Source organism: Scardinius erythrophthalmus, assembly GCF_964197995.2.
Source record: "Scardinius erythrophthalmus genome assembly, chromosome: 7".
Classification (NCBI taxonomy): Eukaryota; Metazoa; Chordata; class Actinopteri; order Cypriniformes; family Leuciscidae; genus Scardinius; species Scardinius erythrophthalmus.
Genome location: NC_138227.1, coordinates 27,290,890 through 27,303,519, shown reverse-complemented (window position 1 = coordinate 27,303,519; position 12,630 = coordinate 27,290,890). Strand labels below are relative to the sequence as shown.

The 12,630-nt window shown below is 37.7% G+C and overlaps 1 protein-coding gene across 1 annotated transcript; it reads left to right on the top strand.

The window, feature by feature from the left end:
* Positions 1-3,107: 3,107 nt before the first annotated feature.
* On the top strand, positions 3,108-10,840 carry kcnj20 (potassium inwardly rectifying channel subfamily J member 20). The gene is given in 7 exon segments (XM_081371240.1): positions 3,108-3,665; positions 3,667-3,683; positions 3,686-3,789; positions 3,793-3,964; positions 3,967-4,020; positions 4,023-4,219; positions 8,743-10,840. Coding segments are annotated over 7 exon segments (1,173 nt in total). The 5' UTR covers positions 3,108-3,249; the 3' UTR covers positions 8,956-10,840.
* The last annotated feature ends 1,790 nt before the right edge of the window (positions 10,841-12,630 follow it).

The following is a 12,630-nucleotide window of genomic DNA, read 5'->3' as shown; positions in this document are numbered from 1 at the left end:
CCGACATTCTTCAAAATATTTTCTTTTGTGTCCAAGAGAACAAAGAAACTCATACAATTTTCATTTTTGGGTGAACTAGCAATACTGAATAAAAGACTTAATTATGCTTGCGCTGACCCATCTAATCCTCGAAGTATAGCCTACAGTCGCAATTTCTGTGGGAAAGTATTTGTGCCACCTCTGAGCAACAATAAACAGTCCATGTAAATTCCACTTCAGAGGTGCTGTGCCACCAGAATTTAATTTAATAAATGTAGGTTTTTACCTTTTAGCAATGTCATCATGTAAAAAAATTAGCCATGGCTGCATTTCGCAGTTCAAAAAAACCCAAACTGAAATACGCAAGCAATCACAAGTTAAACCCTTTGGAATGCCTGTGTCAAAAGAGTAAAGTTTATTGGAAGCTCATGTAAGCATATTAATGTCTATTTCCTGCTGAGCCATGAAGAAGCCTAGACTGTCTGACTGCTTCCTGTAAGTCCATCCTTCCTTGCTTTACATCCAGTGCATATTTTTTTTCCTTTACAAATCGTTTGACAAACAATTATTTAAAAACTATTATAATTTTGTAAAATGGAAATACTTCTCTAGCATTTAATTGCACTTAAACAGTAATTTTATACACACATTAACATTATTTCATACTATAGACACTTGTTTGACAATCTTTTTTCTTTGGCAACGTTTTGGATTCAGCTTCACCTCCTTAGCATAATGTAGTGCCATATTCCGAGTAGGGACAGAAGTGCTCCTGTCGCAGATGGCAGAGGGACCTCAGATGATGCCAGGACCAGACCAGCAACAATCAACAATCTAAAACTCAAATCCAGCTTTGTTGTGTTGAGCAAACCTGGAGTACTCTCCCACAGTGGGTCAAACACATATTGAAACATCAGTTTTAGCTATTGTCATCAATGACTCATTCTTAAAGAGAAAGATGACATCAAAATGAAAATTCAGTCATCATTTACTTACTCTCCATGTCGTTTCAAATCATGTATGACTTTCTTCTGTGGAAGGAAAGACTTAAGATATTTCTTGGTAATTAAAAAAAAAATATTTGCTTTTGTGAGCTCTGTAGAAAGAAGGCCATATAGGTTTGGATCATTGAATTCTCATTCAAAAGACATTCAAAACCTTTTTTTTTTCTCAGTCTTTTGTGGAGCAGTCAATGAAAAAAATTCTATACACCAAAATCAGTAGCATTAAAGTGGTCCAAGTCTTAACTTTAAATTACAAGTAATACTTGTGTGCGATAAAGTACACACTACAGTTTAAGACCTTAATGAATGATAATGACTGTGAAGACCAGTTCACAGCAAGGACTAATAATATTTTAAAAATCTTTCTAATTACATGAGAATAGCAACGTCCACACCACATCTGTACAGGCGCGCTGGAAGCTGTTTCATGGAGGGGGGGCTGGGGGCTGGGTTGGAAAATATGTGACGTCATTATGTTGTGGCCAACGACAAGACATGAAACTTCTCTGTATTGTATATGTGTTGTAGCCATTAAAGAAAACATTTAGTTTCATATTTATGTTTAAATATAAAAGGCTAATGTTATTTTTTAATTTAATCAATGTTGATTATGAAAGTGAGCATATGCAGCATGAGAAAGATAAAGATACATCATGAGATGTGCAATATATCTGGAGACATGGAGTGGGTAAGACATGATTATTACCACTTTATTGAGTTTTGTTTTGTAGAAAGACTATTTTTAAAAGATTTTTGTTTTGTATAAATTGTATCTTAATTTTGATCAATGTTTTAAATGTTTTCAAGGCTATTTAATAAATAAAACGCAAATATATAGCAGACAATGAAATAAGGCGCCGACACGATCACTTGCATTGCACGTGAACTGGAGGGCGCCGAAACTCAGCTTGTGCATCACAGATTTTAGAAATATAGGCTATCTATTATAGAATGCTTGAAAAGTCTACTTTTAAACGAAAATATTCAAAACGAAAAGAAATAGGCTATTCTCAGATTATATAATCCATATGGAATGTGTATTTCAAATGCATTTCTCTCTGGCGTTCATCCAACTCCATCTTTGCAGCATCACAGAAAACACCAGTTAATTAATAAACAATTAAATGTGTCCTTGCTATTTTTGACACATTCATAATTTTGCCGGTTCTTTGTGGCAATCTTTATGCGTGTGGCCGTGCGCTTGAGTGCGGCTATATTATGTACAGGCTACACGCTCATTATCCTGTATAGACTATTTAAGTAATACAATTAATATAAAGGGGCGATTTGCACACTAATGGCTTAAATGAACAACTACTAGTCGACTAGAAAAAAAACTTTAGTCGGAGGCAGCCCTTATTCCACGTATTTTTGAACCAGGTTGAGCGAGCGACCCTGAGCGGAATGAGCGAGCAAGCAAGCGGAATATTCAGAAATGCGCTCTCCGCTCACGTGCTCTGAACGTAACAAAGCATGACAAATTAAAACTTTATTTCATTTTCTCCGTAGCTTGAACACTCACTTCATTAGGCATACAAGAGTTAGTTAACGTTGTCCATTTGTTTATTTTTATTTCACGTTTTTAAAGTACAATATTATGTTAAGTTCACAGCCCCCCACTTGGGGTGCTGATGCTATGACTAGGGGGCTGTAGCCCCCGCAGCACCCCCCTTCCCTCAGGTTGATAAAAACACAGTGGAACGATATTGTTGGAATCACTTTCAGAATGTTTTTTTCCAGATGATGAATGGTTAAAACATTGAAAGCAATTTTAAAGAGCTTGAGCATTTAAAGCAGAGTGGTCGACATCACTGCATGCTTATAATAAACCGATGATAGTTATCATTCTTTGTGTAAATGGCCCTTAACTCTCACATCTACATATTTACTGTTTCATTTAGCAAGATCCAAGAGAATAAATAGCATTTAACGTCAGTGAACGAGGTTGAAGCCTCTTCGTGCTTTGCATCATTCAAACTTTGTATAATAGTAGGTGTACTTGCTTATAATATTAAAAGAATTTATGATTTCTGAGACTTGACTAAATCATCCAAAACTCCAGTGCAATGACAAAAGTCGCTACAGTGACATTTTCTTTACACGGATTTGCTAAGAAATGCTTAAAATCTAAAAATATTTATGTCATCATCTCCATGTTCTTTTCCAGAGTCTCCCTCAGAGCGATAGTCAACCCTATTCAACAGGTGGCAATTCCCTTCCTTTGCCGAACATCATGTCGAGCCAAGCCTCTTAACCATGCGTGTCCATGCGCCGCCACAAGAGTACCACAGATTTGCCATTCAGCCCACAGCGTGGGTACGTCCGAGACCAGAGACCCTCTATCTGCGCCCCCACTGAGGCTGAGCTGGCGATGATGAGGAGTTGCTTCTTACGTGAGGCGAACGTTCGTCCATGTTGTCGCCATGCTCTCAGTGCTCCCAACATGGCAAGCCAATGCACTAGCCCTCTGTGCAGCACCCCTGTACGGGACGTGGAGGACAGTCCTATAGCACGCAACAATCTAATCGAGAATGAGAGCGCGCAGACTCCTACTTGCCCCTCGGAGTTTCGCAAGCAGTGCCGCTCCGTCTCTAAAGATGGGAAGTGTCGTGTAGACTTTGCATACCTGGCTGTGAGAGAATGCTTTCTGGCTGACATCTTCACTTCATATGTGGACCTTCCGTAGATGGTTTCTCTTTGTTTAATGATGTGCTATGCACTCACCTGGTTTATATTTACATTGCTTTATTTGCTAAATGCATTCATGCGTGGAGATCTTGAAGTTCCTGCAGACACTGATGTTTGCTAGCCCAACGTGGATGGTTTGTGTCAGCGCTGCTCAGAGGACTGGTTATTGGTCTGGCCGAGCTGCTACGGAGATGTGCTTTTGGTCATGGCGCAGTGCATTGTGGGATCCATGATCGACGCCCTCATGGTGGGCTGCATGTTCGTCAGAATTTCGTGTCCTAAGAAACTCGCCGAAATCTTCTTTTCAGCCGGACTTCAACCGTGATAACCATCTGCCTTATGTTCCGTCTCGCGACCTGTGGGAGAGCCACATGGTGGATGCCAAAGTACATGCTAAACTCATCAAGTCTCGGCAGATGTCGGAGGGGGAATTTCTCCAGCTGGAGCAGTCTGAGATCGACCTGGGCTATGAGAGCGGCTCTGACCATCTGTTCCTGCCAGGCCCGGCTCCAGATATGAGATGGAAGGTGGGCCAAGTGATGTTCCAGGTGGGCCGGGTGTATTTTGTTTAGTTTTCTTTTTTTTACTATTTAGTAACACTATAGCTATATATATATATATATATATATATATATATATATATATATATATATATATATATATATATATATATATATATATATACATAGAGAGAGAGAGAGAGAGAGAGAGAGATTTCCATTTCCTTTAAATCCTCGCTTGTCGGGCTTATGCTACTCTGAACAATGCCTCAACTTTTTTTTTTTTTTGTATTTTGAGCACTTGCGTTGTTTTTTGCATCTTCACGATGACTTGCTTAATTTAGTCCTAATTAGTAAGTCGCTTTGGACAAAAGCATCTGCTAAATGACAAAATGTAATGTAAATGTAAAAATGTTTAACAGGTTTATTTTTACATTCTCTCTTTTTGCGTTTGTAATATATATATATATATATATTATATTATATATATATATATATATATATATATATATATATATATTTTTTTTTTTTTTTTTTTTTTTTTTTTACCCCTTAACAGATCCTGTACATCAATTAAGTAACTTTAGATTTTTAGATTTGATAAAAAAGGGACAGGTCGTTTAAAATAACTATTTACATCACTATTTGCAACAGCTTTTTGCTCATTTTAGAAAACTGTTACAAACTAAAAATGTTAATTTTATCTGAAATGCTGTTTTTCTTATTATTCTCACGTCTGTTAATGTAGTATAACATTACAGATTTGTGTCCATTGTTATTTTTTACATTTTTATTTTTACATTCTTATGTAGCCTATATTTATATTTTTATTTTATTATTATTATTTTTTTACCACATGACAGATCTTGTATCAGTTTAGTAACTTTAGATTTGAGGAAAACGGGGCAGGTCTTGAAAAAGATCTACTTAAGTTACAACATTAGCTTTCTACCCATTTTAGAGAATTCTGTTACAAACTCACCCATGTCCTGTTCATGTGTTATTGCTTTTTCATGAGCTAAAAATACAAGGTTTTCCTCTCAGAACAAGAAATCTGTGCATGTTGTGTTTTATTAGGCTACAGAGTGTGGTAACTCTTCATTACAAATCATCATGAAGATTCAAACTTCGCAGGGAGTTTGATTGACAGGCGATCTGACCAATCATAATCCGCCATCTGCGTCCGACAAAGCAGTCAGGAGAGTTAGTAGATTAACGTCGGAGGATTTGAATTTGAAAAACGGAGTTTACTGACGTCTTTCCGTGGTTAAAACAACATTCTTTCTGATGTTCATTTATGTTTATTTAATACTATAAATGAACTAGAAGGACGAGATGATCGGTTCACCAAGCTATAGCTTTACTGAGGCTCTACAGCGATCTGTCAGACACATTAAAAAGCCACAAAACGGTATTTATTGTTTAAATTGCGTTAAAAAATGACCAAATTTGAAAGTTGAGACTTTGTTTCATATTAAAAGTACCCTGCTCTGTCCTGTCTGTCAGCGCGTTGTCAGTGTCCTCTCTGCTCCGCGATGTTATGTTTCACTGCATAGGAACATGGTGCGTGTGCAGCGATTGAAGATTGAACAATTTTGTGATTGGCTGTTATGTGGTGTGGGGCCAAGGTGGGCCAAGCTTCTGATTGGGTGGGCCAGGCCCACCCTGGCCCCCCCGTGGAGCCGGGCCTGGTTCCTGCTGGAGCCTCAGGTCATTTAACACACCATCGATTGCCGCCGGAGCAGCTGTGGAAGCAACAGTTTGAGATTATTGTCATCAACATATACAGTTGTAATCGAAATTATTCCATCCCCATTGCAAATCAGGCTGATTGGCAAAATATACAGACTTTCAGCTGTTTGCAATGAACAAATCTAACAAAATTGAAATAACTCAACACAACAATTTTTAAAGTGATTTCCGCAAATTCAACTGAAAATGCAACTTTTAATGACTTCTGCAGTCTCAAAATTATGTAACCCCTTCATGACAAACATCTTTAGTACTTTGTAGAACACCCTTTTGCTGTTATGACCTACTGCAAACAAGATGTATAACCATACAGCAGCTTCTGGCAGCGTTTCTGAAGAATCTTAACCCATTCCTAATGAGTAATGTCCTCCAGTTCAATCATATTCATGGGTTTGCGTTCTGCAACCACCTTCAAATCCCAACAGAGATTTTCTATGGGGTTCAAGTCAGGTGACTGTGAGGCCTCTCTAGAATCTTCCAGGACTTCTTCTGCAACCAAGCCTTGGTGGAATTTGAGGTATGTTTGGGATCATTGTCCTATTGGAAGGTCCAATGACGCCCAATAGGACAATGATCCCAAGCATACCTCAAATTCCACCAAGGCTTGGGATCATTGTCCTATTGGAAGGGAACCTTCCTTCGGTTGACAGGTGTTGCTGGAAAATAAATGGTAAAATAAATCTACAATGTAAGCATATTAACTTATGTGTGGACGTTGCAGTGAATAATAGAGCGTTGGCTGCTTTAAGTAAAAGACTTGGCTGCTAACAGTTACAGTTTTGTTTCATCGTTCCACAAAACAGAATCCCAAAACATCTGTGGTTTATTTATGATTTTGAGCAAACTGGAGAGTTTTCTTGTGCTTTTGGGTCAGTAATGGAGTACGTCTTGGAGTTCTTGCATGAAAACTGAATGTGTTTAGTATGCGTCTTACTGTGCAAGCTGAAACCTCAGTGCCTGTTGCCACCAAGTCTTGCTGCAGGTCTTTTGCAGTCACTCAAGGGTTTTTCTGAACCTGCCTTCTCAGAAATCTGGTTGCAGCTGTTGATAGCTTCCTTTTTTTGCCTTGTCCAGGCAATGTAACCACTGTTTCTTTAACTTTGAACTTGTGAGCTATGCTTCCTGTGGTGTCTCTAGGAACATTTAGTTCCTTTGCTATTTTTTTGTATCCTGTCCCTTGTTTGTGATGGGCGATGAACTTCTCTTAACATTTGAATCATTCTTTTGGCTTATTTCTGACATATTTTTAAATTGGAGTCAAACGTGACCCTCAACAAACCTAGCTAGTTCATGTATTTCATGTGTATCCTGTCCCTTGTTTGTGATGGGCGATGAACTTCTCTTAACATTTGAATCATTCTTTTGGCTTATTTCTGACATATTTTTAAATTGGAGTCAAACGTGACCCTCAACAAACCTAGCTAGTTCATGTATTTCATGTGTTCTAGCACACCAGGTGCAACTAATGAAGCCCTTGATTATTTGCATCAAGTGTGCTTGAGACAACACCGGTTTGGCAGATTTGACCTGTTGTGAGGGATTCTATTCAGGGGGTTGAATAATTTTGAGACTGCAGAAGTCATTAAAAGTTAGCCTGGGTTTCCCCATACTGCCTTGCTCGCAGCGCGATTTTATTCACGCTGCTTGGCAGTCTGGACACCATGGACCAAATTTTCCCCTGAAAAAGGGAACCAATCACAGAACGGGGAGGGAGCAGCAAGACGATGACGACACCGAAGCAGTTTGTTTATATCTATGGATCCAACATGGCATCACACTCGACGATACCTTCTACCCTCATGTTTATCTTGCACAAACGGTAATATTCGCTAAACGCCATCGTGTACAAATAAATCTTTGACCCATCGTCTTTTTCCTCGTCGAATTTCTGTCACTCTACATACGTCATCTGGTATAATTGAAGCGATTGGCTATGAGCTACATACAGGTGCATTTGATAGACATTCATAGCGGCCAATAAACGGCTCTGGGCATTCGTAAACCACGCCTCAAATACGAGAAAATGAACACGTGGATAAATTTGTTGCGTTGAGCTATCTCAACTACTTTTGTTTGATTTGTTCGTTGCAAACAGTTGAAAGTCTTTAAATTTTGCTAATAAACCTGAATAAATTTGCAATAGGGGGTTGAATAATTTCACATAATTTTGCAAATATTAAGCTTTTTTTGAGCATTTTTGTATATTTGGGACATTTTATTCCTTTTATTTGTTGAATTTTTACTAAATCTGGAATGTTGAGAAGTGGGGAGAAGCAAAGTATTAAAGTATATTGTATATGTAATGGGAACAACAAATTAAATGTTACAAAAATGTAACATTTGCCAATTCTCACATTTGTGAATCTAACAGAAAATTGTCATTGATATATTTATAGTAGCCTAGTAAAGTAGTATTTGTAGTAGGCTATATACGATTAGTGTTTTTGTTGTTTGTCATCTAACACTGATATTTTGTTTCTACTATATTTCAGTAGTTTTAGTCAACAACACTGATTACAGCAATGAGAATCACTATAAAAAAAAATAGGTGGATGAATTGAGAGTAATGTTACAATTGAATGATTTCATGATATCGAATTAATAAATTAATAAAATAAAATAACTTGGGCATGTTTTCACGATATTCTCATACATACGACCCAAATAAAATCTAATGAAGTGGAGTCACAGCTCCAGTAAAGTGATTTATTACATTATAGTGCCATCTTGTGGCCAAGGTTAACGTTACGTTAGAGTGTCACTTTAATAAGACGCAATGCTTTCTCAGATCGTTTGACAACTTTGTTTTGACAGGAAAGGCGTGCCAAGCAAAGACGTCCTATATCGAGACGGAGAACAAATGGGGAGCCAGCTTTGAGCCGTGCATGACGTTGGAGAAAGGGGCCTTCCGAGTCGACCTGAGACGGTTCCACAGCACATATTTCCGGTGCCTCTTCCGCAAGATGCGCTGCTTCACCTACAGACTTTGCAAGTCGGACTGGAGCTTCAGGAATCTCTCAAAGAGAGTGTGAACTGAAAATTGGGGGGACGATCAAGAAGACGACCTCATGAAACCACCAGGAGCATGGACTTTCACTATACACAACATTCTCTAGTTGTTATGAGTGCCATAGTTCTCATGTCGAAATTACCCTAATTATGAGATTCTACATAGGCTAAAAAAGCGTTGACGTCCTCTTAGACTCTTAGAACTCGTAATTACAACGGGTATCTCCGACATTTCTGAGCCAATCCTTTTTTAAAACAAATCATTTTGTTTCAATCAAGTGTTAAAAGTTATGGGAACGGCTTGAGTGTTCTCCTGAACCATCTGAAAAAAATAAATAAAAATAAAGTAGACTATATAGGCTTTACAATCATTAGACAAAATAATGTCCAACTAAAATGTTTCAGAAAAATGTTCCATAAATAATGCAGGCTATGCCAGATACCATTATTTTGTGCTTATGTTTTGGTGTTATAAAAGACCAGATAACTTTAATATATATATATATTATAATATAATATATTTAATATAGCAATAATATATTGCTCATACTTTTGAGAGAACCTTGCCAGAATGTCCTAAGAACGTTCCCTGTTTTCATTATTTTATTTGAACTAATTTGATTTAGTTAGTTTAGTTTTTGGTTCCTTGTAGTTTCATTGTTCCTTGAACGTTCTTATTTGGTAAAAAAAAAAAAAAAAAAAAAAAAAAAAAAAAAAAGTGGGAACGTTCTGTGTTTGCTTGGGACATTAGCTATTACATTGTGTGTATATGCAACATTTCTTAGTAGTCCAGCTTCTGGAATGTTCCCATATATTTTCTTTTTAGGCTTCAAAAATATTCAGTAAAGAATTCTGTAAAATTAATCAGTGAGACTGAATCAATAATGCCATTATTTTTATTAGAGTGTGTGTTGCTTTTTTAAGACATGCATTCACTTACCGAATTTGCATGTTGCACGGTAGCCTACAACATAGGCTATTCGGTAAGTATGCTTGTTTAAAATCTCAGCAAAAGAAAAACACTCATAAAAGAATGGCATTATTGATCCAGTCTCTCATACTGAATAATTTTACTGAATATTTTTGACGCCTTACATTTTTGATATCCGACGATGGATCCATTTGAAGCTAAAAATCAGAGTCTACCATACACGATTTTCATGAAATATGTAATAATTGGTTACAATCCTATGACTATAGTGACCTAAATTAAGTTTAAAAGTGCAACATCTCTCTTTAAAAAAAATAAATATGACAATGAGAAAGAGACCAACATTTAACAAGTAGTATTTTTCTAGAAATTCTTGTCTATGCTGTTTTAAACAGAAGAAATAATCTATTTTTCACACACACAATCATTGTTGTGAAATGTTTGGTTATTTATTCTTGACCTACAGAGTTGCAGTAAGCTATGATAATCATCAAGGTGGTGTTCTATGGTGAAGGATCTGTGGTCACCAACTAAGAGGTCACACTTTCAAGACACCATTTCGCTTGGCAGTGTGCACGGCTTTTTTTATAACAGCGCGCGCGGCTCCACATCCGAAGATGCACAACTTCGAGCCAATCTGACCGAGCATGTACGTCTCACTGCACCGGCACCCAATTGGTTCGTCTTAAATTAGTTGCTTATACATTTACAAAATGAGCCTATAGCAGACATAAGCCATTTTAATAAAAATACGGGTCCATGTTTTATAAAATGGCAACGAAACTTAATGAAATGTTTAGTGAAATTAGAAAATATTTAAGAGATCTTTAATTCAGTTGTATAGCCTACATACATGTTTTTATATCCACATATTTTGTTCTAATGTCACAAGTAATAATCTCAGGGTTTACTGGATTTTACACGATTCTTTTTGTAGTGTGGTGGTGATGTACTAAAATAAACATTGTCACGTGTGGAACTTTCTTCTCACCGTTGATTCCTGATGCAAAGGACAATTACCTGAGTCGCCCCCTGTCGTTTCACAGAATAGTACAACGGCGAGCGCGTTGTGTATAAACGCCTTGTCCGTTTGGGGAGGTGCGAGCGCAGTCTGCGGAGACTCGTGCCGCAGAGCCAGGCGAGAGTATAAACGAGGCTTTAGGACGTCCGCACACCCCATCCCAATTTTTTGGGGCTACAACAGTGCATTTGCGAGTGACTTCCCAGATAGCACACGTACGTCTGCAAGATGTCTGTTAAAGATCACTTCATCTGGAAAGCATCTGCTCTTTACTAACATCTGATAGACATATTTAAGATGTCAGTTTAACATGCATTCAGTTTAATCATTACATCTTAAAAACATTTTCTAAACATCTATTTGACATCTGGCAGGAAACGTCCTATAGACGTATTGCAGATGAGCAAACACTCTAAAAAATATGTCTTCCAGATGTAAACACGCACATCGAATAGACGTCTCCGTGATGTAGGCCTACGTGTGCTATCTGGGTTGAGCGCTTGAATCTAAATCTACTACATAGTGCGCATGCGCTGGACGCGTCTTTCCGCCCTCACGGCCAAATTACTACTTTGAAAGGCTCGAGCCGAGCGGCGCACTCAACTCTGCGAGAGACAGAGCGGAACACGGTTTACCCGAGCCAAGCTCTATGCATTAATTTGACCTGTTTGTCTGCCCCTGCTGGTTGATGCCACAACTACACCATTAAGGATCGTTTACCATCAGTGGCCATTAAAGGAGAACTCCGGTCAATTTTAACATTGAGCTAATTTTTTTTGTAAATTTGGAGTGCTGTCAGTACAGAGAACAACGACAAAAATCGGTGTTGCCTACTCCATGTTATCCTGTTTTTAAAATTTGCACCCTGTTGACTTCAATGGGGCAAGTTTTAAACCTGCTTTTAGCCTCTTAACATCCTTGATGTGTCATTACAAGTGCACAGCCAATGTGAGTGATTCCTTCGGGGTGAACACGGGTTAATCTGACTGCAGTAGATGTGAAAGATATGAATAAAAATTATGTTTATTCAGCCAGCGCACATACCTGTATTTTCTTCCTGTTTTTGGTCGAAGGCCACAGTAGTCGATTGTCGAGTTCACGCGCGTGATCATGGGTACTAAACCTATGTGGCGTGAACTCGACAATCGATTACTGTGGCCTTCGACCGAAAACAGGAAGAAAATACAGGTATGTGCGCTGGCTGAATAAACATAATTTTTATGTTTATTCAGCCGAAAACAAATGTCTGCACTTTCGCCAGTTTTATTGTTACTTTGCTAAGCTTTTCATTTTAAAATTTGTTATAATCGTTGTAAATGAGAAATTTTGTATTTGAATTCCAGCTAGGCTATATAAATATTTTATCTTTACAGTAATTGTCAAAAGTGTGGAAAGCTAGAACAATTTCATTCATTCATTTCAATCATGATTTATTGATAAGAATAGAATGTACGTAGGCTTTCTTGGCAGACTAGATCTGCTGATGATGACGATTTAAAGGGACAGTGAAAATTCTGTCATCATTTACTCACCCTCATGTCATTCCAAAGACTTTCGTTCATTTTCAGAACACAAGTGAATATATTTGTAATGAAATCAGAGATTTCTGACCCTCTATTGACAGTCTACTCAACTATTACTTTGACCTGAAAATAATCCATAAGAATCAAGCTTTTTAGTCCAAATTTTCTGAAGAGACATGATAACTTAATATGATGAACAGATTGAATTTAGGCTTTTATTCAC